At 39.5% G+C, this 23309-nt stretch overlaps 1 protein-coding gene across 4 annotated transcripts; it reads right to left on the reverse strand.

Moving 5' to 3' along the window:
* Positions 1-767: 767 nt before the first annotated feature.
* tcerg1b (transcription elongation regulator 1b (CA150)) lies at positions 768-22797 on the reverse strand. Of its 4 annotated transcripts, XM_036142953.1 has the most exons (21): positions 22693-22797; positions 20708-20951; positions 18469-18621; positions 17024-17312; positions 16686-16928; positions 12340-12399; positions 11158-11358; positions 9020-9126; positions 8739-8827; positions 8483-8643; positions 8296-8374; positions 7995-8130; positions 6317-6406; positions 6105-6223; positions 5776-5926; positions 3928-4092; positions 3605-3787; positions 3330-3509; positions 3105-3188; positions 2925-3025; positions 768-1497 (listed from the first exon to the last, which is right to left on the reverse strand). In XM_036142953.1, the coding sequence occupies exons 1-21, from the start codon at positions 22737-22739 to the stop codon at positions 1296-1298; spliced, it is 3084 nt and encodes a 1027-aa protein (XP_035998846.1). In that variant the 5' UTR covers positions 22740-22797; the 3' UTR covers positions 768-1295. The 4 variants fall into 4 exon arrangements, with proteins under 4 accessions (XP_035998846.1, XP_035998847.1, XP_035998844.1 ...); XM_036142954.1 differs by lacking the exon at positions 12340-12399; XM_036142951.1 differs by having other exon boundaries at positions 8296-8643.
* Between the last annotated feature and the right edge of the window lie 512 nt (positions 22798-23309).

Raw genomic sequence — 23309 nt, forward strand, 5'->3', positions numbered from 1 at the left:
TTAAACTTCACTGCCAGCGATGGTGCCCACATTTAATCAAACGTGTACTTCAGAAATGGACGTGTGTATGGATTAATTCATTCCTAATTTTATTTAAATTATGACATACCATTTTTTAAGAATTTGGCTATTGGTTGATTTGTTGTTTAACAAGTCGCGGCCATTTTCATCCTATATAATCCTAAAGCTAAAGTAAATGAAATCTTGTCTTGTTAAAGATACATAAGACGAATATTCAGCCGTTTTGTTAAAGATTGTTATCCGTGGTAAAGTTAGCTGGATTAAGCCCCGGCGACATGAAAAGGAGCGGAGCTACTATTGAACGAGCGTACGTCCGGCAACATAATGTGACGTAACACGTTTCGACCAATCACAAATGTCACGGTTGGTGCTGAAAAGTGCGGGGTTGTATTTTATACATACCCCTCTTCTATTATCCACCTCAAGCGTTTCTTGATGGCAGACAAACATTTTTTATCCCCCGCCCCCCCATGTCAAAACATAAAAAAAAAGTAATTAAAGCGGATTTGGTTGTACCGGTTTCAGTAATATTAGGATTCCACTAAAACAAAATCTTCCCATCTGAACTCCAGCTAATCTGAACTGTATTTTGAGTGATTTTGAAAACAGGAAACACCTTTAAAAGCTGTTATATCTGTAATAACCTGACTGCACGTGTGTGAGTAAAACCAAACCAATAATAAGCATTTCAAGCAAAGACAGGCGGTAAAAAAAGAAGAAGAAAAAAAGAACGACCCAACAGCAGCTCATATTGAAAAACAGTGGACGTTGCTTTTATTTTATTCAACAGAGAAACTGCTGCGACACTGAAATAAACCACTGAGCTGAAACTAACATTCGCGCTGCGCCGCAGATGGAGTGACTGGCACAGTGGAGCTGTAAGGCTTAAGGACGCCTCCAACGTATACTCATATTTAAACATGCGCGCGCCACACTCATCCTCGCACACGCGTCTTCATTTACATCGGCTATCTTACATCTGTGTGGCTGCTCAGACAGCCTCGTCGTCTTCCCTCTCTCCATCACAGGTAGGAGGTAAACAGCGGCCAGGAGGTCAGGTGACCTCCGTTCACAGCTGTGAATGCGGGATGAGGAGGCGACGTAAACACAGAGACCGTAACCATTCATCTCTAAGCAATTCAGCCCCCCAGCAATAACACTGCAAGGCCAGCCTGAAGGCTGGGGTTCAGGAGGTGCTGGGGGGGACGTCATGCTCTGGCCAAAGGGAGGGGCGGGGAGGAGTAGGACCACGGCCCTGACGGCGATGAAGCTGGTCACTTGGTGGAGCGCCGCGTCGGCTCGGAGGCGGTGGGAGGAGGAGGAGGGCCGCGGCGGTCCAGGTCTTCGATGTAGAACATGATCAGCTTTCTGCGCTCCTCCGGCACGCACTCCAGGACGAGGTACCGCTTGTCGTTCTGGAGGACCTTCTCCACATCTTTCAGGTGTTGGTCCGACTCCTGGATCAGCTTTCTAGACCTGAGAGGAGGAAGCAGAGCGGTGCACCGTTAGAACCACAGAAATAATGTGGAACATAAAAAGGCAGCAGCTTTGCTCCTGGTCTGTATCTCCTTCCTCTTATAGAAACCGCCTTCAAACACATTTTCTACAATATATTTAGACAAAACCTTTAAGTATGAATGAATTTAACATCTTAGATGTGAAGGTGTACTGCTCCTTTAAGGAATCTTGATTGCTTGTCAGAACTTCTATTTAATTTGGACTAATTTTATTTTTTTTATTTAATAAAATAAATGTTATTTATAATTTTTTTATAAATTTAAATAAAATGTTATTTACTTATTTAATTTTGACTTTTTCCAGTTTACAATTTTTTTTTAATTTATTGTAAATAACCGTGAAATTATTTTTAGTTATTTTAACAAAGAAAACCATTGGAGGACTGGTCAGCGTGCCCCTGACTAGCTGACACACATGGCTCCTGTGTTTATCTCTCATCAGTGGTTAAAAGTCCCTTATATTGAGTTTAAAAAAAAAAAAATTTTAAGGTTTTAGAGCTTTGAATGGATGAGCTCCTGATCTTTAAACAGCAACCCTGAGGAGAATAGTGGTTTATGATGATGGAAAAGAACAAGAGTAAAGAAAAGATAGGGCTGGGCGATATGGATTAAAAATAAATCTCCGATTTTATCATACCAAATCCGATTAATCGATTTTTTCCTCCTTTTTGTTTCATAAAAAGAAATTAAAGAAATTATTTTAAAACCTTGCTTTTTATGTCAAGCATTTTGTCAGGGAGTTGACCTGAATTGAAAGTGCAACTAATAACAAGCTGTGAAACATGCTTGTAAAACAAGATGGCAGCCGTGATAGTATAAACAATGAAAATATAACAAAACATTTGCTGCTAGTTGTATTACACATTGAGCTAAGAACAGGCTTTACTGCACTTGTGAACTTCAAACTAAGTTAAAAAAAAAGTAAATAAGTAAATGAAGTACCTTGTATTATGGTAAAAAAAAGTTTCCACTTAACAATATTTTGACAATATATTTGCCTAAACATATATTCAGCATCACATGCTGTTCTCTTCATGGAAACCCAATGAGTGTATTGGCAAAATAAAATCCAGATTTTCCAAAAATGAAATCTTAAAGAATTGTAAATTCGAATTAATCGATGAAATCGATTTATCGCCCAGCCCTAAGAAAAGATTTGGATCCCATCTCAACGGAGGACTATATCAGTTACAACTGATCAATTCAAAAGTATTATTGCAACGTCATGTTTTCTTAATAACACATATTACTGGGAAGCAATTACCTGTGAAATATGCCATATATAAACAGATTGCTTAAAAAAAAGACAATTGATCCATGCATTCAGCACAGTCACCGTTTTCTCTCCTCTATGACGTGTAAAGGCTTCCTGCTGAGCCAACAGACCTGTAAGTGATGAACTTTGTCTCCTTTAGCAGGGTTCTGAAGTCAGCCTTGGCCGTGATGTATTTGTCCTTGATGTAGTCCTCAAACTCTCGCTGTCTCTTCTGCAGACGGAGGTAAGGGCACAAAACGTCACATAACAGCACTTTGGTTCACATAAATAAATGCTGAAAAGTCCCTTACTCTGTCACTGGAGGAGAATTTAATGCAGCGCGGGTCATCCTTGATGACTTTCTTCACCTCCTTCCATGAAGTTGTCAGTGTGATCTGCAAAAAAAAAAAACATTTTAAATAAGCCGTTTCATACGTAAAAAATAAAATAAAAAGAGATTAACTCAGCCTGGTAACCTTCGTAGATGTTCTCCTTACATTTTTCACATTTTCCTGCCTCATGTTTTAACTCCTCACCATGCTGGTCTCGTCCAGCAGCTGCCTGAACTGCTCCTTCTTCTTCTTGGCCAGGGCTTCCACGTGCTCGTTGAACAGCTTCTCCTTCTCCTCCCTCTCCAGCAGAGACGCCGACTCCCAGCGATGGTCCTTCCGCAGGTTGCGGCGGGTGTCCGACCACGCTGCGTCTGAGGAGCGCACCTGAGGGAGGGGGCAAACGTGTATGAAACACAGAGACCTGAAAACGGAGATCGCTCTTTCATAACGCAGACGACAGAAACCGCGGCGCGCCTCACCATATCGGACATGAGGGCTTTGAAGTTCTGGATGGCCTCCTCTCTTTTGTGCTGCTCCCTTTCTCGGTCGATCTCTTTGGTCTGTTCGGAGCGGGCCTTCTGCACCTCCCGCTCCCGCTCTCTGAGGCTGGCCTCGATGCGAGCCTGCCGCTCCAGCTCTCGCTCCTTCTCAATGTCCACATTCTGTGGGGGAACACACACGACCTTATTACCTTACAGCGGATGGATAAGGGAAAAAAACAACTCAGCATTTTTAGATCTAACTGCAATATCTTAAGTTATCTTTGTTCCCCTAAAACGGTTTTAAAGACAGCGGCCCACACCTTGGCTTGTTTCTCCATGAACTGCTTGAAAAGCTCCTCTCTGAGGGCCGAGCTGTCCACGGCCTTGTATCGCGGGTCGGTCTCCAGCCGTTCTTTCACTTTGCTCCATCGCTGATTGCCCTCTACGTGCTGGTCACTTAGGAGGTCGAAAAAGTCCTGCCTAACCTGAGCAGAGAGAGGAAACAAAGATTAAACTCGTGGCCCAGACGTGTCAGGGGGTGCGGTTGGTTGGTTGCAGGGTCTGAGATGCAGTTCCTAAAGAAAACACAAAGGTCCTGCTTCTCTGTTTAATGAGCTACGAAGAAGACGAATGGGATGGGAGTACTTGAAGCTGGTGGCATTAATAGCAGAGGAGGTTTGGATGTTCTGCAAAGTTTAAAAGTGAGACAGCCTAAGGCGGGGGTCTGCAACCTGTGGCTCTTTGGACCTTCCACAGTGGCTCTTAATAACTTTGGCTACAAATAATATTTTTATTATGGTATTTAAATGTAGTAATAATAATAAATACAGGTTTTAGTAACTTTTTCACAACAGAATGATGCTAAAAGTGCCAGTAAGATTTAATTTTAAATCAATATTTTTTCATTGTGTTGGAAACTATGATTTTTTTTTTATATCATCATCCACAAATATCAACATTCCATCCATCCTATTTTTTCAAACCTCAAAATAGACATAAAATGGCGTTTCTTTAACGATGACAACATATTTCCTACAGTAGATCTTTATCACAAATTATAACTTGTCTTTTTTTCAAAACCCACGCAACATTTGCGGCTCTGAACGAGTTTAATTCAAGTGGACTGTAGGCAAAATGGCTCTTTTGACTGTAAACGTTGCAGACCCCTGGCCTAAGGGAACCAGGGATTAATGACGATCCGACAGCAATTAAAAAAAAACAACATTCCCACACATTATTTCCAATCTGTAAATTTAGACAATCTGATACTAAACACCCCTGAATACATGGTTAGAGAAACTTTAAAGACAATAATCAGGGCTTATGGTTGATTATTGCTTCCTCTTCTATAAAAACACTTTAAATATTTACCCCAAATTTTTTTTACTTTCCCAACAATTCTTTTTAAGTTTATATTTAAAATATCGTCATTGAGAGTAAAGTTGAGCCAAAGTGAAACTCCATGTGTGCACAACCTCTGCTAATAGAGCTCACTCATTGTGTTAAGGAGGTGCCAAATTTAATCATGTAAAAAGTACGCAAAATAACTTTTAAACTTAACAACCGCAGATGGTTTCTCATCTACATCCAAGCAAGTTAAGATATCTGGTCTGGTTTATGCCACTTGTCACTGTTTAGAATAAATAGGACAAACAACATTGAGTTTAATCTCGCTGGTAAAAAATGTTTAGTCAAATTGTTCAGTGGAATATTACCTTTACTGTGGAGTACCTGAAGGCTCAATTTTTGGCCCAGCAATTTTTTCATCTAGACATTAATTAGAAAATAAATAAATAATCTGTAACCGGAGGCAGTCTCACATCCACACCCAAATAAATGACCTTTCATCAGGCTGAGGTGAGTCAGACTTACCTTTAATATTAAGTGGGAAATTTGTTATTTAGATTAATCAGGAAATAAAAAAATAGTTTTGGCTGGTCTAAACCTGACTGACTTGTTGTAGTTAAAGAAATAATGATTCTTTACTATATTATCTTTAACATAAACTGTGCTCAATTAGGGAAGAAAAAAAAAAAAAAAAAAAAATCAGTTTTTTTTTTTTTTTACAAGACTACAGAAAACAACTTATTTCAAAAGCACTGCAGTTTTGAATAAAGCATATTAAAGAGCAGTGTTATAAGAAGAGAATCAGAGCCTAGGTTTAGTACCTTCTCTCCTCTGCTTTTGGAGTCTTCTTTGTCTCTCTTCCTCATGGCGGTCATAAATTCGATAAAAATAGCCTCCCTGTCCTTCATCTTGTCGATGGCCTTGAATCGCGGATCTCTCCCGTGCTTCATGGCAAATTCGCTAAATGTTGTTCTGGAAAAGAATTCAGAGCAGGAAAGCAGCGTCACTTATGTTTATTGTTGCAGAAATGTACCAAGGCCCATAACCTTTTTCACTTATTTATAACTGAATATCCACTATTGGTTGTTGAACAAACCAATAAAAGGCTTTACAAGCATCTTCAGAAACTACCAAAGGAAGGTTTCTTTACTTGGGCGTGAGCTTGGAATCCTCCATCATCCGCCTGAAATCATCTTTGGCCTGCATGAGCTTGTTCTTCTTCTCCTTCCTCTCCTCTTCAGCTCGTGTTTTCACATACTGATCAAAAACCTGAAGATTACAAAATGAGGATTGAATGATTAAAAAGTAAAAGACAAACGCTGAGTAGATAAAGATGAATGAAAAAGGGGGGGAAAAACGAACCTGTTTTCTTTCTTTTGGGTTGAGCAGAAGGTAGCGTGGGTCAAACACGATCTTATGAAGCTCTTTGTCCCAAGTTGAGAACGCAGACACCTATAAGCAGGACAAACAACACTGCTAGTACACAGAAAACTCAGCTTCAACCGTACTGAGAAAAATCCTGTCAATTAATGCAACTGAACAATTTCTATAACGTATCAAGACAAGAAAAGGCCAATTCCAGTGATAAAAAAAAGACCTTAAAATTCAACGAGACGATACATGTGGCCTATAATGGCAGCGTGTGGAGGTTAAATGTTTAATACAAGATGGACAAGAGAGCAGTAGTAAGAACTATATTTTTAGTGTTTTCTTAAATATAATTACACTTTTAAACAGTACTGCAAATGGTATTTGTACATGAGTATACTGAATGTGAGTTAGTGTCGTCATTATTCCAAAAAGTCCTACAATTATTCAGGGAGTTTAAGTGTTTTACTTTTGAGTCAAAGGACAATAAAAAAAAGTAGTAGTTATTAATGTTCAACTACTTCTACTAAAAAATAAGAATACAGTAAAATAAGAAGTAAAAGGATATATACAGCTTCCGTGTATGTATCCTTTTACTTCTTATTTTACTGTATTCTTATTTTTTATCTGCACCATCAACACCAAGTCAAATTCTTTGTAAGTGCAAACCTACTTGGCGATTAAACTTGATTCTGATTCTTCTTTTAATTAGTTTAAGTTTAAACTGATATAATTATCAAAACTGTTCAACACTGAAACATTTTGTTTTGTTCACATCGCCCCGCTCTGCCATAGATCTAATAAATTGAGTTGATTCCTCCACTCTTGCCTCACTGATAGAAAATATCTGGTGAATTTAAGACATTGTTTAGCAGAAGGTCGCAGCTTTAACTGTGACGTTCCCCGAGGCTCAATTTGCCGTGCCGCCATTTTTAATTTACACGTCTAGTCTTCAGGAAGCGGTGTTCATTTTCACTGCAACACGGCTTTATACCACCAACCATTATACCATTTTTAGATGTGCTGTGATATCAAAGTCATGAATAGGAGAAAATATTTCTGCTGCAGAATCTGGGCAAGACTGATGTTTAACTCACAGCCATAAAAATTGAATGCACAACTTAGACTGGCAACAAGCTGATTAAAGAGGAGCTGAAAATATTTTTCAAGGCAAAGATAATCATTTAGTCAGTTTGGCTTTCCACTTGAAACTAATTTACATCTCTCATTTTAGTTATTTAAAAACTCGGGCAAGTATTACATTATCTGTTGACTGCATTGGATTTATTATCCTTTATTTTAATTTGAACTTTCTATTTCAGCTTAAAGTTAATGCTTTAGGTTTTTTTTGCGTCTTTATTGATTTCAAAGTTGTTTCCTGTTTTCTCACTGAGAAAATTTATTTATTCCTTTATTTACTCATTTTATTCTGCCTAATTTGATCATTTCTAGTACAACTTTTTAAAGCCTGTACATCTGCTGAAACCACCGTCAAGCCCTTTTCTCAACAATTGTTTAAATGACAAGCGATCTACAGATAAAGTTTGACGGACTGAGATTCCCATTGTAGCAAAACTGCTGTATTTTAACGAGTTGATAACAAGTTGGTTGTATCAAATAATTTAAAACGTGATGGGACATGTAGTGATTTACTGCACATAAGGTGTGTTACCCCTCTCTCCAGCAGCATGTCTCTGAACTGGGTCATCCTGGCCTCTAGGGGCACCACAGCCCTTTCCCTGGCCGCTCGGAGCTCTGCCTCCATGGCTGCCTCTTTCTCAGTGTCTGCCTCCTTTGCTTCTTCCTTCCTGTTGGGGTTGAAATCAAAACAATCACAAGGGGAACATGTGCTCAAAGAAGAATAAATCAAACTAGTGGTTCAAAGCAGAATAAAAACAACAGAAGGGTAAAGAAAGGTTCATATTTTAAAAGGGAGGATGAGAATGTTTTCTTTCAAGCATGAGTAGACTTACTTTCTCTTTTTGGCTTTGCTTGGCTCCTCATCCGGGCTATCTTCAGTGGCCATCGCTGCCTCTGGCTCCTCCTTGACACCTGAGCACATTGAAATAACTTGTTTAATATAAAAGCTGCTAAAATTGCATTTTTTTTTGTCACAGGTTAAAGCTGGATTTTTTTTTAAACAAGCATGCTTTTCCACACCTGTCTTCTTGCTGTCCTCCAGACCTCGTTTGTGCGGCGGCTCCTGAATGTGTTTGTCCACGTCAGATCGACCGACCAGCTCTTCGGGGCGGTCCCACATGGACAGCCGTGTTGTCGGGTTGTAAAAAAATACCCGGTCATCCCCCGTCCATACCACACACCTGATTTAAAAAGGAAAAAGATTTCTGCTTTAGTTATTTTGGATTTTTTTCCCCCAGTCTTGCAATAATAAGAAACGATATTAGGGTATGCATACCAAGGTGTGCCGGGTATAGGGTTGGTGGCTATAGGCCTGGCTTTCTGAGCTGCCTTTTCTTCCTCCGTCATCTCTTCCTCTTTGGGTTCCTTGACAAACAATGACAGGGAAACAGGTTATAAACTCTTCAGCTAGTTTTCATCTTGTGTGCATTTCTAGCCTGTAAATTATGTTTGTTGAGTAAATTTAGGTTGTTTAAGCAATAAACTGCAGTGCAGTACCCATTTACATGTTTTGGTTGCATTTTATTCTAATATACCAATTTGGAATGTTTTCCCGACCTCCTTCTCATTATTAGCGTTTGCCATTTTGAGCTCCTCCTCCTCCATCTCCATCGCCTCAGCTTCAGCCTGCAACATCCTTTCTTTGGCCTTTTCTGCTTCTTTTTCTAAAAACAGAGAGAAATACACAGCGGTTAAATAGGCACTGAAGAAACAATAGGAACTTTTTCATACATCGTAAGCAACATCATTCCTGGCTGTACAGATGAAATTAGATAAATCTTTCAAACCCGGACTTAAAATCTGTCCTTAATGATCCAATCTAAATTTCTATGCAAATAAATGAGCAAAAAGGTCAACAGAGCCACTGATGTAATTTAAACTGCTTTAAGTTTCAGATATTAAGATGGTTGGGATTCCTCAGAGTCTCGTTTTTTCTTAAATCTTTTGCACAAATAGCCTTATATTAAATCAATATTACAAGCTCAGAAAATACAACATTAAAGAAGGAAACAAGAATAAATATTGCATAACTTCCCACAGTTCAGTGTCAGCGCACAGACACTAAAGATTTTATCCTGTAAAGCAGCACAGCAGTACAACATCTGCTGTTAGGGGCACCTTACTCAAACACGTAACACTGAGTGAAATTACGAGTGGACCGGAAACTCACTGCAACTCTTTGGGATTGAGACATTTTACATTACGACGACAACGGCATCGAAAAGAAGATCACAGTACAGAAAACACAGTCACCAAAACAGTGTCCGGTACCTCCATGATTAATTAAAGTTTGCTAAAACCTTTAGACAAAAAAAGTTATGTTTATAAAATGGCTGTGTAATTGTTTTAAATTACTTATTAGTAAGGCTGCACAATGCATTGCAAATATATCATCATTGCGATACACGTGTGCAATATTCAGATCACAAAGGACTGTTTGCAGTGAAAAATTCTTGGCTAAAATCCAGCAGGTGTTTATGAACTCCCATTTCTCATATTAATGTGATATTTTGCTGGTTGGACAGAGCCTCATGGCAACAGAAAACGGCGGACACAAATCACATTCCCCAAAAACGCTAAAGGTCACAGAGTAATGCAAGGAGAGGACAATAAAGGCACATTTTGCAACGGATATGGTCATCAGAATATTTCCCAATAGTATCAGAAGATTCTATAATACTGTGCAGCCCGACCTAGAAGTGTCTATTCCCTACGTCTACAAACAGTGAAGCATCAAGATAATATTTGTGTTCAAACAGGTGATCCCTCGTTGTGTCCTGAGAAGGATTGCTTAACGGATCTAAACGACTTTAGTTCCTTATCTGAACGACGTCTAATAGGGCTGGACGATACAGAAAAAAAGCACATCGATAAAATAGAAATCATATTGATCGATATCAATAATTATCAACAAATTCAAAAAACATTTTAAGTACAGCTCTGACCATTTTATGCTGTTGCTTAGCAACCTATTTTTAGATACAGAACACACAAACATTGAATTCAAAATCAAACCTTTATTCAACCAACTTTTTACAAAAACTGCAAGTTTTTAAAAAAGAAAAAAAAAAACGCGTGCTCTCTGAACCCTTTGAAGGGGGCGGAGCTTAGTGACGAGCGTTCCTAGGTCTGTGTTTGTGATTGGCTGGGAGGATGCAATGACTGTAGTATTAATCTGCATGATAGGCTAGAATGCATTCTGTTGTTCTATTGAACCTTTTATTGACCCATTTTTTCTATCGATCGATATATATGTTGTTATTGAATTATCGTCCAGCCCTAGCGTCTAATAAGGTGTTATGATTCCACCATACCCGTTTAAAGATACATTAAAATAATAAATCAATGCAATCCCACCACCCCCTTCCAAAAAAAAATAAGTGCAGTATAAAAAGGATATAATTAATGGAAGACCTAAAATTTCCACAAGCTTGTGGTTAGTATGCTGGGAATATACAAGACACTTCAGAAAACGTTAATAAACCTTCCACAAATTCATTCCTGCAACTTTCTAAACTCATTATAGAGAAATACATTTTAAAAAGGTTCCTTAATATGGCACATATTCCAGCTAGATTTATATAAAAATCTTAATTTCTAAATACTACAATATTTACACACATTTCTTTCCGCGTCCATGTGTGTTATTTACAGGCTTAGATAGCAGATTACCAAACTATGTCACAAGTTCCTACCTTTCTCTATGAGAGCCTGCGGTTTCTCCCAGGTGGACTCCAGCGTCCGGTTGTTGTAGTAGTACGTTTTCCCGTCGGCTGTCCGGTACTCGGTCCACTCGGGAAGCTGCAGCGATCCGGCTATGGAAGCGGGAGCCGGCGAAAGAGTCAGCTGCGGGTGCATCATGGAAACTAAAGGCGGACCCATGCCAGGGAGCATGCCTGTTGTTAAAAAACAAACAACACACACAAAGAAAAACATCCGTAATTTAGTTATTCTCTACGTCTTACAGAAACTGCAATGCATTGGGTGATATCTGATTTTTTAAATTTGTTAAACACTCTCTTGAACACTTCATTTTCTAGTTGCACTGGGCTTTCTAGAATGTATGTAGAAACTTTAGGGGCAACCTCTGCATAAAAAAATATCACCTAGAGGGTATTTGTAGAAGAAAATTACTCAATTTAAAAAAGGCACCTTCACTATAAACAACTAATTGACAAAGAACAAAGCCCAAATGAACAAACAAACAAGGAGTAAACACACACGCACGACCATGCCACAGAAGACGACAACCACAACACAAAGCCCGAATTATGTGCTACAAGGCAACAACAGCTGGTGTTAATGGGACACAGATGGCTTCTCTTCTGTCACTACACACCTGTCTAAGAAAGGACTCTTCCTGACAACCAACAACATGAAACGGTCTACATAGATGCTAATCGCAGCAGATGAAAAGCAGCCACACTGTCGAGGTTCGCCCCATGGACGACACACCTTTCAAAACCTAAAAATGGTCTTATGGGAGCGCAAGGATTTTTGTTTTTCCCTGTAGGTCCTGCTTTGAACCCAGGGATGGTAGAAAAACAACATGGCGGCTGTCATTAGTAAAAAATAACTTTAAAAACATATATATAAATATGTAAAAAAAAAAAAAAAAAAAAAAAAAAGAATAAATCTGATTAAAACAGATCAGCAAACTCAACTTTAATGAGAAATGATCACACTGAAGCTGCATGTTCTGCTTCTTTCGGCTGGAATGGTCACCACTGTAAACCGAATGTGTCATGGTCACTGCATTCAACACCATGCTACTGGTTTTAAACGACCCCCATGTTTATACCACCGGATGCATGTGGACGTCATTCACTACCATGCCATCTACTGTTGATCTGAGAGGCGAGCGGCTGGGTGTTTACCGTTGGCGCCGGGGCCTGCCTTTACACAGGGAGCACCTACTATCTGCACCATTGCTACACCTGCAAGAACAACGGACAAGCAAGCATGGGGATTGAACACAGCAGGACACTGGGCATCAGCTACCATGATGTGCAAAAAGTGTGCGGTACCCCCTAGTCGGAAAAACGGGTGTCAAAAGGCACTATGTCCTATTTCTGAATCTGTGACATTATTTAATTTACACCTAAGTACATTGCAGCGTAAAAAATAAACAAATTAATATATATATAATATAAACGTCATGATCAGCTAAAAAGCCATCCCCTCCTATGTGACAGGGATTAAACATAATTTAATTCTTACAAAGCAACTGAAACAACACGAAGGGGCCGTTTTCCCATTTTATATTAGACCAAGAGAAACTAGATACCACAGTTGCTGGCTACCTGGTTAATTTTGTTCAGGCTAAGGAATGCCTGCCCAAAACAAAAAAAAAAAAAACAAAAAAAAAAAAACAACAACTTTGAAATCTGCGGCGCCTTGCCTTATCCGGACCTCGTGCACTTACTCGTTTTCTCACACTCCAAAAAAAAAAATAATAAAAAAATCTAAAGTATTCTCTTGAGATTTTATGTCATCGAGCAACACAAAAATTACCACTTAAAATCTTTTCCGACTCAAAAAACTTGAATAGTGCAGCACCTAACTGCATTCGGCCCTCAGAGCCAGCACTCCGCTGAAGTTAGATTTTTTTTGCCCATGTTTCTTGGTAAATAGCTCAAGACCTGTCATGTTGGGTGGAGGTCGTTTGTGAACATTATTGTTCAAGTACTTCCACAGATTCTCAATCAGATTGAGGTCTGTACCTGTTTTCACAAAGAGTGCTCCCATAGAGCTCCCATCTTAGCCTAAAAATTCCCACCTAGGAGTTCTAGCTTAGCGATTCGGATCGCTGCTGAGAGCCAGTCTGAACGAGGAGATGACAGAAATTTTTATCTTAGCGAGGAGGTGTGACGCTGTCTTTTTAGAGCTTTAAAAACAACACAGATGAGCTCCTAGTAATGCAAGGAGAGAAATTAAATGTGTGTCGACATTATGATGAAAACTAGCAAAACGTATTGTCACAGCATTAAAATGTTTTAAAGCACGTCATTTAGAACCGCCTCAATATTTTGTTTTGCTTATTTTAACTCAGCAGTCATTTTACTACCTTATCCTTTTGATATTAATGCGCAGTCACCCGTCAGCATTTGACTGGGATTGCCTGCTTGTATGAAGCGGTCATATCTGACAAAATGACCGACATGAAATGGAGGGAAAAAATGGAAAAAAAACAACTAAACAGCAGCACACCTGTCCATTTATCTCTGGGAGGAGGAGTGTTGAAATGTAAATTAGTCCCCGGATCACGGCACAAATACAGAGTGAGTTTAAAACGCATTGCTGCAGATCAAGGAGTCTTTTATTTTGCACGTCTTCGTGCTTTTACACACCAACCATTTAATAGGGCTGGGTATCATCTAGGATGAGCCGATACGGTACGATTCTCGATACATAGCTCAGCTTGCTTTGATTTCAATATCGATTTTTATTACTTTGAATTAATGCTCAGTGATTCAATAACCAAAATCAGCCAAATATTATGTTTATGTTCTATTTATTGATCACAGACATATTAACAGGAAAATAAAGTGCATTTGCTTCAATGCATTTAACGTGTCACAGAAACCAAAAATGTGCCCAAACATCTGATTTTAGGGACAAAGGAGCTTCTAAAATCCTGTCGGCCGTTCCACAAATTCGTCTCACTTGCTCTCCTTCGCTGTGAACTGTAATGGTTGCGCTGTGATAACGCCCCCTAGAGGTTGGGAGGTATATCGATATTGAAAGCCAGAATATCGATATTAAATCGTTTTTAAAAATATTGATATTAATCTTTATATCGATTTTTATGCACAGCCCTACCATTTAAGCTACTAAAATTATCATGCAGTACAGAAAATACATTCTAACCTCTTTTTATATATATATTCTTTGTACGTTTCTTCAATTATTATTCGTGATTATCCAAAAATGTTCTGTTATTCTTTTGTCCTCCATCCATTCAACCCGAAGGGCCTCTGAAACTAATTAAGTTCCCCCTATGGGAATTATAAAGTTTCTCTCATCTAAATATTATATATGTATGATTGTTAAAGAAGTTTATGTGCTTATTTCCACTGTTTAGGCGAAGATGCTTTGTGAATAACTTATTTTGTCAAGGTAAAATTCTAGGAAAAATCTTAGAATTTTCTTAGAAATTCTAAGATTTTCTCTAAAGGGTGCTTCACACGGCAGGATTTTAAAAAGGTCGGCCGATTTTCAAAACCTGAGAGACGCCACATGTAATGATAAAGAAATTCCTAGATAAAATAGATTAGCCCGTACAGAGTGTGGTCAGACGGCGAGCACAACACACACGAACGGACTTAGCTTAAGATCCTTCAGATGTCAGTCGGGAAATCTTGCGAATCCTCTCAAGATCAAACGTGGGTTCAGAGTAAATAAATACAGACGACCAGGAAGAATAATGGTGATATTTTGTGGACCAATTTTAACAGAAAAAAAACATAAAAACAAAAGGCGCTGGTTAAAGAAGCGTGACCGGGGCCTCTATCCTTGCTGCACTAAGAAATGGAGGCGAGTTGTTGTTGTTTCTCTCTGGGAATCCCTCACCTCGCTTTCTGATTGGCTACACGCCACATTCAACAGGCTGCGTGCTCATTTGTCCTCAGAGGACAAAAAGGACGCCGCACACTGGCAAAACAACCCAACATGATCAATGTCCCTGATTTGAGGTCGGAGCGGTCCCCACATCTTCCGAGCGGAACCGATCGCTCTCAACACACCAAACACAGCAGGATGATCTCTTTAGAGACACGCCGATAATCGCCGCCTCTTGGAAGCGGGAGATCAGGGTGAAAATCAGGCTTAAAAATCCTGCCGTGTGAACCAACCTTAAAATGTCACTAAGAACCATTTTTAGTCTTAGGAATCTGTGTGAATATGGGTACTGGACTTTGACTGGGCCATTCCAACAGGATCTAAACCATTTCACTGTAGCTCGGCCTGTATGTTGTCGTCCTATTGGAGGCTCGCCTCAATCTTAACCCTTTAGCAGCCTCTAACAGGACATGATTGCCCTGTGCTTTCCTTCATTCACCTTCCCTGTCCCCTGCTGAAGACTTGATATTCAGACTAAAATACGCAACTTGACTATTTTCCAATTTGCAGACCTCTGAAGGCAACAAGTTGTACTGGATGTTGTTCAGAGGAAATAAAAAAAAAAGGTCTGAATATAAAGCATTTTTACTTAAATTCTTTCTGAAAACTAGACTCCCCCATCCGGTACAATAATTTGTGTTGTTTTATTACATAAAATTAGGGCTGAACGATTTAAAAAAAATAATCTAATTGCGATTTTTTATCTTAATATTGTGATTTAATTTATCATGTCTTTTTAAACATATACAAAACAACAAATCAATTTGTTTCCTCTCCGTGCGGATTAGTTGCTAAAAGACCCACAGCATCTAAACTAGGTGCAGAAATGATTGCGTTCTGCGTTTGGTTGAAAATATATTTCAGCCAAAATTGCAATTTTGACTTTTTTCTGCATTAACCACAAGCAACAAAAATGGCCTCTAGATAAAGATGTTTGTAAACAAGGACTATTTAAAACAAACAACTTTTAATGTTTTTATAAATCAGAATATTGTTCAAGAGAACAGCTTTTAATTGATCAATCTTTGTTGAACATAAAGTGCAACCAACAAGCAAGTCAATGTATTAAACTGATTGACCAGTACTTAATGCTATGTATGATTATACAAACTCTAAAACAAGTAATAAAATTAGATTATCTCACTGCTGCAACTGTCTTCCTTTCCATGTGGAGGCAAACCCACTTCAAACATTTTACTGACGCCTAATGGACGTGTCTAATTCACTAATTGTTACATAACCAAAAATTGCAGACCTCTGCGATTTAGAAATTGTTTTTTTTTTTAAATCGCGTTTATATTGAAAATGCGATTAATTGTTCAGCCCTACATAAAATACAAGGAAGTTTTTGAATGCAATGTAAAAAAAAAAACCTTTAGGGGTATGTTTTCAGGGTATTGCACCAGCACCAAACGTTTCATTGGGACTAGGACCTCTAGAACTCTGCTGCAGTTCTACAATAAGCCACGAAGCAACATTTGCAAACAAGACAAAAACATTTATAATTTATCCAGAAACCCAGAGCAATAAACAAACAATAATCCAGTCTGTATTCCAGAACCACTAGAGTACCGGCTTTTCAGCTAGCGGGCGTGGCTCTCACCTGGTAGCGGGATGTGCATGCCTGGCAAAGGCACCCGGAACGGTGGCACCATGACGGGTGGGAAGGCAGGTATGGCTGCAGTGGGCTGGGCCACACTGTGAGGCAAGGCCGCTGGCAGCAGAGGGACCGTCTGGACTGCTGTGACAGGTGACGGCACCGTGGAAACGGTCACCACGGTGACCGGCGACACGGAAACAGACGAACTCACTGTGGCGACGGGAGGGAGGTCTGCTACAACGGTGGCTGTGAGGAACAGGAACACAAAAGCAAAGGAGGGAGCTTAGGCTTTGCGTCAGCGTGCGCCAACACGCCGGCGTGGCTGGAGCTCGGCGGTTTACCTGCGATGGTCGCGGAGGGTGAGGGGGTGGTGGTGGGGCCTGCGCTGGAGGTGAGCGTGTGGGTTGGGGTAGAGGCCGGGGTCTGAGTGGGGGAGGCGGCTGGCGCTGAGCTGGCGGCCGTGTTGCCGCTGTTGTTGCTAGCGGCCCCGCTCGCTCCCACGTTTGCCCCCGAACCACCAGCTGAAGCCCCCGCTACCAGGAGAGGGTTGAGTTCAGACTGCTGGATTATCTTCACATTGTCCGGTTTGCTCCATGACGACTCCCTGGTCCGGGCGTTATAGTAATATGTCTGAGGAGGAGATGAGGCATTTACTGAGAAATCAAAATAAACTAAGTATCTGTTATTTACAAGCTTAGGAAAGATGCAGGGATCTGTGAAATCTGTTTTACTTACCAAGTCCCTCCCCCACTTTTCTTTACAAACATATTCTAAAACCTGAGTATTTATTGGGCATTTCTTTACATTTCGAAGGTTTTTTTTAGGAAAAAACCTATTATAAATGGTGAAGCTTACGACAAATGTTTTTAATGTGTGCTTCTGTGCTTGTTTATCTGTCTTGTTGTGTCTCTGCTCTGTCTTCTGTAACCCCCAGTCGGTCGAGGCAGATGACCGTTCATACCGAGTCCAGTTCTGCCGGAGGTTTTCCTTCCCGCTAATGGGTGGTTTTTCTTTCCACTGTCGCTTCATGGTTGCTCAGTATGAGGGATTGCAGCAAAGCCATGGACAATGCAGACGACTCTCCCAGTGGCTCTATGCTCTTTCAAGAGTGAATGCTGCTTGTCGGGACTTTGAAGCAATCAACTGGTTCCCTTATATAGGAAATTTTTGACCAATCTGTATAATCTGACTGATTTTGACTTTGTAAAGTGCCTCGAGATGACATGTTTCATGAATTGGCGCTATATAAATAAAATTGAATTGAAATTGAATTGAATTAATGCTGTTCTTACATCCTCTAAAATTAAAGTTCTTAAAGAAAAACTGGAAAGCAAATCAAATCAGTATCAGAAGGGCAAACCTATAGAAAAGGTTGAAAATCAGTTGGTAAATCTTTACCGTTTCAAGTACTGATGTAAGATCTAGAGACCACTGTTTAGATTAATTAGAACGCATCTTCTCTAATTATGCATCAATCACTGCTATTAAAGAGCAAATGGCCCTTAATTGTTATATAATTTCAACAGAACACAGCCAAAACATTTAGGACCGTTAAATAAGAGTGTTTCACTAGTTTAACTGTATACATGTGGTGTAACAAAAAAAAAACAACACACCTGTCCTTAAGCCCTTATATAAGCATCGGTGGCTGATTTAAGCCATTTTTATTTACAAGTAACCTTTCGAAAAAAAAAATATATAATTGCAGTCAAGTCCTTAGTCTTTTTTAGAAATTAATAAACAAAACAAAAAAAGAGTGTAATGCTGATGGGAGTTCCCATCCTACCTTTCCCTCCGAAGTCTTGTTCTCTACCCAGATTTCCTCTGTAGGAGTGAGAGCCGGGCTTCCAGACGCAGGAACAGGAGGCATTCCCGGAGGAAACAGCATCCCTGGAGGAGGTGGCAGGTTGCCAATGGGAGGAGGAAGAAAAGGGGGTCTCTGCAGAAAAAGATACAACACGGCATTTAGCTTTCAAAGTCTTTGCTAATGACAACCCCCAACAAAACATGACATTGCAGCAAATAGAATAGTCTAAAAATCAGTTAATAACTAATAATAATGCTGGCATTGAAAGAGAAACTTAAACGCATTTATCAATTAGTGTAAAAGCCAGAGATTGTCAAATATGCCAAGTCATATCCTTCTCTCATATGCTTGAGAGAAGCACCAGAGAGGAAAGAGCAAAAGCCTTTTACATATCTTTTTTTTCTTGCTGGATAACAGAATAATAAAAAACGATTAAAAGAAAACATTTGGTATAAATTTCTGTTAACACTAAGGAACACCTCGAACACAATTTTATCAACACTGAATATAAAAAGTGATAAAGCAACCAGTGGAGTCTTTTTTTATAGTCATAACTAAAGGTTGACCGATATAATCAGCCGGCCGATATTTTTAGCCGATATTTGCGTTTTTGTCTCAGATCGGTATCGGCCGATGCGCTAATGGATGCCGGTCCATTAGCGCATTCAGACGCCATGCTTTGACGTCACGTGACGCGCATATGTTGCCACTGCCTCCCTGGCAGACTGGCTGGTAATGTCAGACTGGTTGGCAACAACAACAACAGTAAGTTTTCAACTTTTATTGTATTTTTAACCATCTAATTTAGCTCTATTTGCCCTTTAAATGTCTGCCTCTGTCACTGTGAGCGGGAGGAGACAGCTCTGTTTCCCCCTGAGAACGGGGCAGCCGAGCAGTGCCGGGTTTTTGCTTTCACTCACTGAAAATTAAATTGATTAAATTTTTTATTTATTTCTTAATTGTGGTAGAGGCGCTTAAAGTTGGTATAAAACTCCTTTCCCACAGTCTAAAAACCCATGTTTGATCTCCAGCTGGCCCCCTGCCACCGCTGCGCGAGTGCGCGTTGACATGAAGACTCATGTATGAACATGAACTCTCTCTCTCTCTCTCTCTCAAATTAAATTTAATATATAAATCAAACAGAAGATGTTGTCAGGAAGATACTTTGCATTGATGACCTGGCGTAAAAAATATATATATTATGTTATATTGCTGTTTAGAAATTTTAGAAAGTTAATTTGCAGCAGAAAGGCCTTGAAGTATTTAGGGTTTCCCCTAGGAATTCTGTCTCTCTTTATGTTTCTGTATCCATCGTGTAAATTTATACATGGTTATATTTTGAAGGCTGCCTGCTTCTCTTCCTTTCTACTTCTTGATTGAATGAAAATCTTTTTAAAATCTAGATATGCCAGAGTTTAGAATATTTTTGAGCATAACTTTATTCAATTTTAATTTTATTATATTTGGGGTCTGCTTATGGTCCATTCATGTGGGGGTAAACGTGTTTTTCAAGTATAAAGCAGCCATTTTATTGATGGACTCAGGAAGATGGATTTTTGTTTCCAACAGACAGACTAGGCGATTTGCCAAAAGTCCCCCCCACCAAAAAACAAACAAAAAACGGCCCAGCGTTTCGGGTACCGGTTTGCCTGATGTCAAAATAATCTGTATCTAGAGATTGGAGATTTTTAATCTGTATTAAAAATATCTAATCATAACTAGCATCAACAGTCTTTCACATAGAAAATAAATGGCTTTTTTTACTACCGAATAACATAACGATGTGACAGACAAGAAACTAGTTTCATTGCATCTGCTGCTGATTGTTGGCAAGCAAAGCGATAAAAATTAACCACCTCAAATTATAATACACAATCATTATGTAAACCTTTATCATAACATGTTAGACTTGCATTCTAATGACTGACATATGGTATACACTATGACTATAGAATAGTATAAAACAAATACATAAAAAGGGCTGAAACAATCATGTTTTTGTTGTGGATTTTGCGAAGAGGTGCAAGAAAATGAAAACTGGCAGAATGATGAAACTGAGAGAACATGGCTAAGGCACGGTAGTAGCTTATGTGTAACGCGGATGTATTAGCACAGAATAAAAAACATTCCCCACACAACACCCTATTAGTGTGATGCAAGCCCAACACTGCATCATAGAAAAACGCGCTAACGTTGCAGACAAATGTAAAACATTCACCTGGAGGTGAGGAGGTCCAATGGGTGGTGGCATGCCTCCCGGTGGTGGGATGGGTGGCATGTTTGGGTCAAAGGGGGGTCGTGCAAACGGGGGTCTTGGTGGAGGTCCCCTCATCATCCCAAACGGAGGAGGCGGTGGCCTAAGGAGCGGCGGGGGGCCTCGTAAAACTGGGGTCTGGGCTGGCGTCGGTGCAGGGGCTGCGGCAGGGGCAGGGCTGCGGAACCGCGCTGCCTGCTGCGCCATTCTGGTCAATCACAGAATAAATGACAATACAGTAAACGGGTTTGATGCATCGAGGAGCAGCTCTTCACGGCACAATACTAAGAACACCAAATCTCTACAAAGCAACGCTGAAGGCGGTCTGCCATTTTTCATATTATTGAGGTGTTAACGAGTTCAGCAGACGAGCTCAGATGGGACACAAAAGGTGCAACAATCTTCCAGAAAGGAAACTACGTTCTATGGATGCATGCCAGCTGTTCATTCACACTGCTGCTTTTAAACTATTAGAAGGCAGCTCAGAGTTTCAAAGCAAGGCTTCTCTGTTTTATTTGTCATTTATCATAACGGTACATGGTGTTTTAGGTAATACTGGGAGGTCTTTTGGAAATCCAACAGCCAGGGTTAGGTCTAAACGCTCTAAAGGGAATACACAGACACTAATGTTTAAAGTTAGCTATGCTAGCTACATAAATGTACTCAGTAAGGCTGACTGTGCAAAACAACAATATAAAGTGATAAAGGCAGTTTAAAACGTGCCTCCGTTTAGACAGATTAGTAAAATCCTGTTTATACATAGAGTAGTTTAATGCTGACTGCTGTGATATGGCGCACATTTACCTCTTTCAAGTGTGTGGGGGAAAAAGCTTAAAGTGAGCTAAAGAGGTATGGTTTAACTCTTTTTAGTTGGGTTTCATTTATAGACACCTCTGTCCAATAACCATTTTAGTCTACATGTACAGATGTGTATCTGTCTGTAAAGACAGATACATGTTTGAATTGTCCAGAAAGTTAAAAAGGTATTAACATCCCTTCAAGAGAAATTGTTATTCAGATAAAAAAATCAGTATTAGGAAGTCAGGTCTTTTTTTATTTTTTATTTTTTTTTATTGGAGATTGTAAATTGACTACAAAAGCTCCGATCTACGAATCACTACAAAATCAGTCACGCTATAGCGACAATTTGCAAACATATCGATGCAGATCATTTCTTTATCTTCCCAGAATCTATTATAAGATAATATAGCAGAAACAAAAACGTAAAGTGTATTTTTCTAAAACCGATATAGGTAGACCTAAAGCGCATTTGCATGTTTCGCATTAAAGTGTATTAGAATTAAATGAATCAGTGTAGATTTTCCAAACTAGAGACTGGTAACGTTTTAAACCTGCAGACAATACAGCAAAACCATAGAGCTATACACACACATTTGTGTTACACCGAAATAAGCTACACAATACAAACGTGTGCGTGGAAATGTTTTGCTTTATGCGTTTCTTGTAATTTGGTTTCAGAAACACGCTAAAGAAATGCAATCAACCCACGTATTTATATGCTGAATTCCTACAGGTCATACAGATAAACCTAAACAAAAATCAACCATAGGGATGTCGCGTCTTGCTAATCATGCTAACAGCCACCCAGTTCATTCAATACACAGAGCATACTGGTGTTTACCTACACGTTAGTTTCCTGTCTGATTTACTTTTGGAGGTAAATACACGTTTCTCTTGAAAACAAGGCAGGGCTTTGCATTTGACAGTGGGTTCAGGATTAGAAAGGCGTCTGTTTACCGCGTGTTAGAGGCGCAACATAAGGCTAATTAGCTACAAGCTAGTTAGCTTCCGTGGCTACATTCACAAGTAAAGACGCAAAACGTTTCAGTCGTAAGCATCACCGAGCACGTGCATATAAAATCTACGCCTACATCTGATGCTACACTTTGACACTTTTGTAGTAAACTCTTATTTTTCTCATATCTGACCTGCTGTCGTTAAACCCAAGAGTTTCGCTCTCTGTCTGGTCCGCCATTACAGGAAAGTGTAACCAAACTCTTCCTGGTGACGCCCACACGAAGAAATCCCCTGTTTCTATTGGCTAATTGTCGACGTCAATAACGGTCTGGTTCAAAGTACGCGCTCTGTGGTTGGACACGATTTTTCTCGCGATCCATCCGTCTAAGTGATCATTGGCATAGACATAATATAAGAGTAGACGCGTCATTGGGCGGGTTCTGCCTATGCTGCGATGCGTCAGAGCGTCCGCCATCTTAAATGTGGCAAATCGGCAGTTACTCAGTCACTTAAACAGTATCAGAGGGACTTTAATCTCTGAATATACTTTGTATTCGTAGTATTTCTTTTTTGTAATATTACAAGTTTATTTTCGTATCCCTTTAGCTTCATTCTCCTGAATTTATTCTCCTAAAGAATAAAAATAATTAAAATAATCTAACCTGGCCCTATTACTCCAGGAGTGAAATAATTCTGCAAACTGTGATTATTCTGGAAATGTTCCCCCTTAATTCTCATAATATGATGTTTTTATCATAACATTATCACTTTTGTGTTTGTTAATTTATTTTTACTTTAGGACTTTTTT

This window comes from Fundulus heteroclitus, chromosome 11 (assembly GCF_011125445.2).
Source record: "Fundulus heteroclitus isolate FHET01 chromosome 11, MU-UCD_Fhet_4.1, whole genome shotgun sequence".
Classification (NCBI taxonomy): domain Eukaryota; kingdom Metazoa; phylum Chordata; class Actinopteri; order Cyprinodontiformes; family Fundulidae; genus Fundulus; species Fundulus heteroclitus.

What these genes read in the sequence shown, in the direction of transcription:
- tcerg1b (XM_036142951.1), bottom strand. Translation starts at nt 22,739, where the DNA reads ATGGCGGACCAGACAGAGAGCGAAACTCTTGGGTTTAACGACAGCAG. An exon ending in GCAGGCTCTCATAGAGAAAG is followed by an intron (nt 9,127 to 11,157) that starts GTAGGAACTTGT and finishes CTCTGTTTTTAG; the next exon opens with AAAAAGAAGCAGAAAAGGCC. An exon ending in CCTATACCCGGCACACCTTG is followed by an intron (nt 8,644 to 8,738) that starts GTATGCATACCC and finishes TTTTTAAATCAG; the next exon opens with GTGTGTGGTATGGACGGGGG.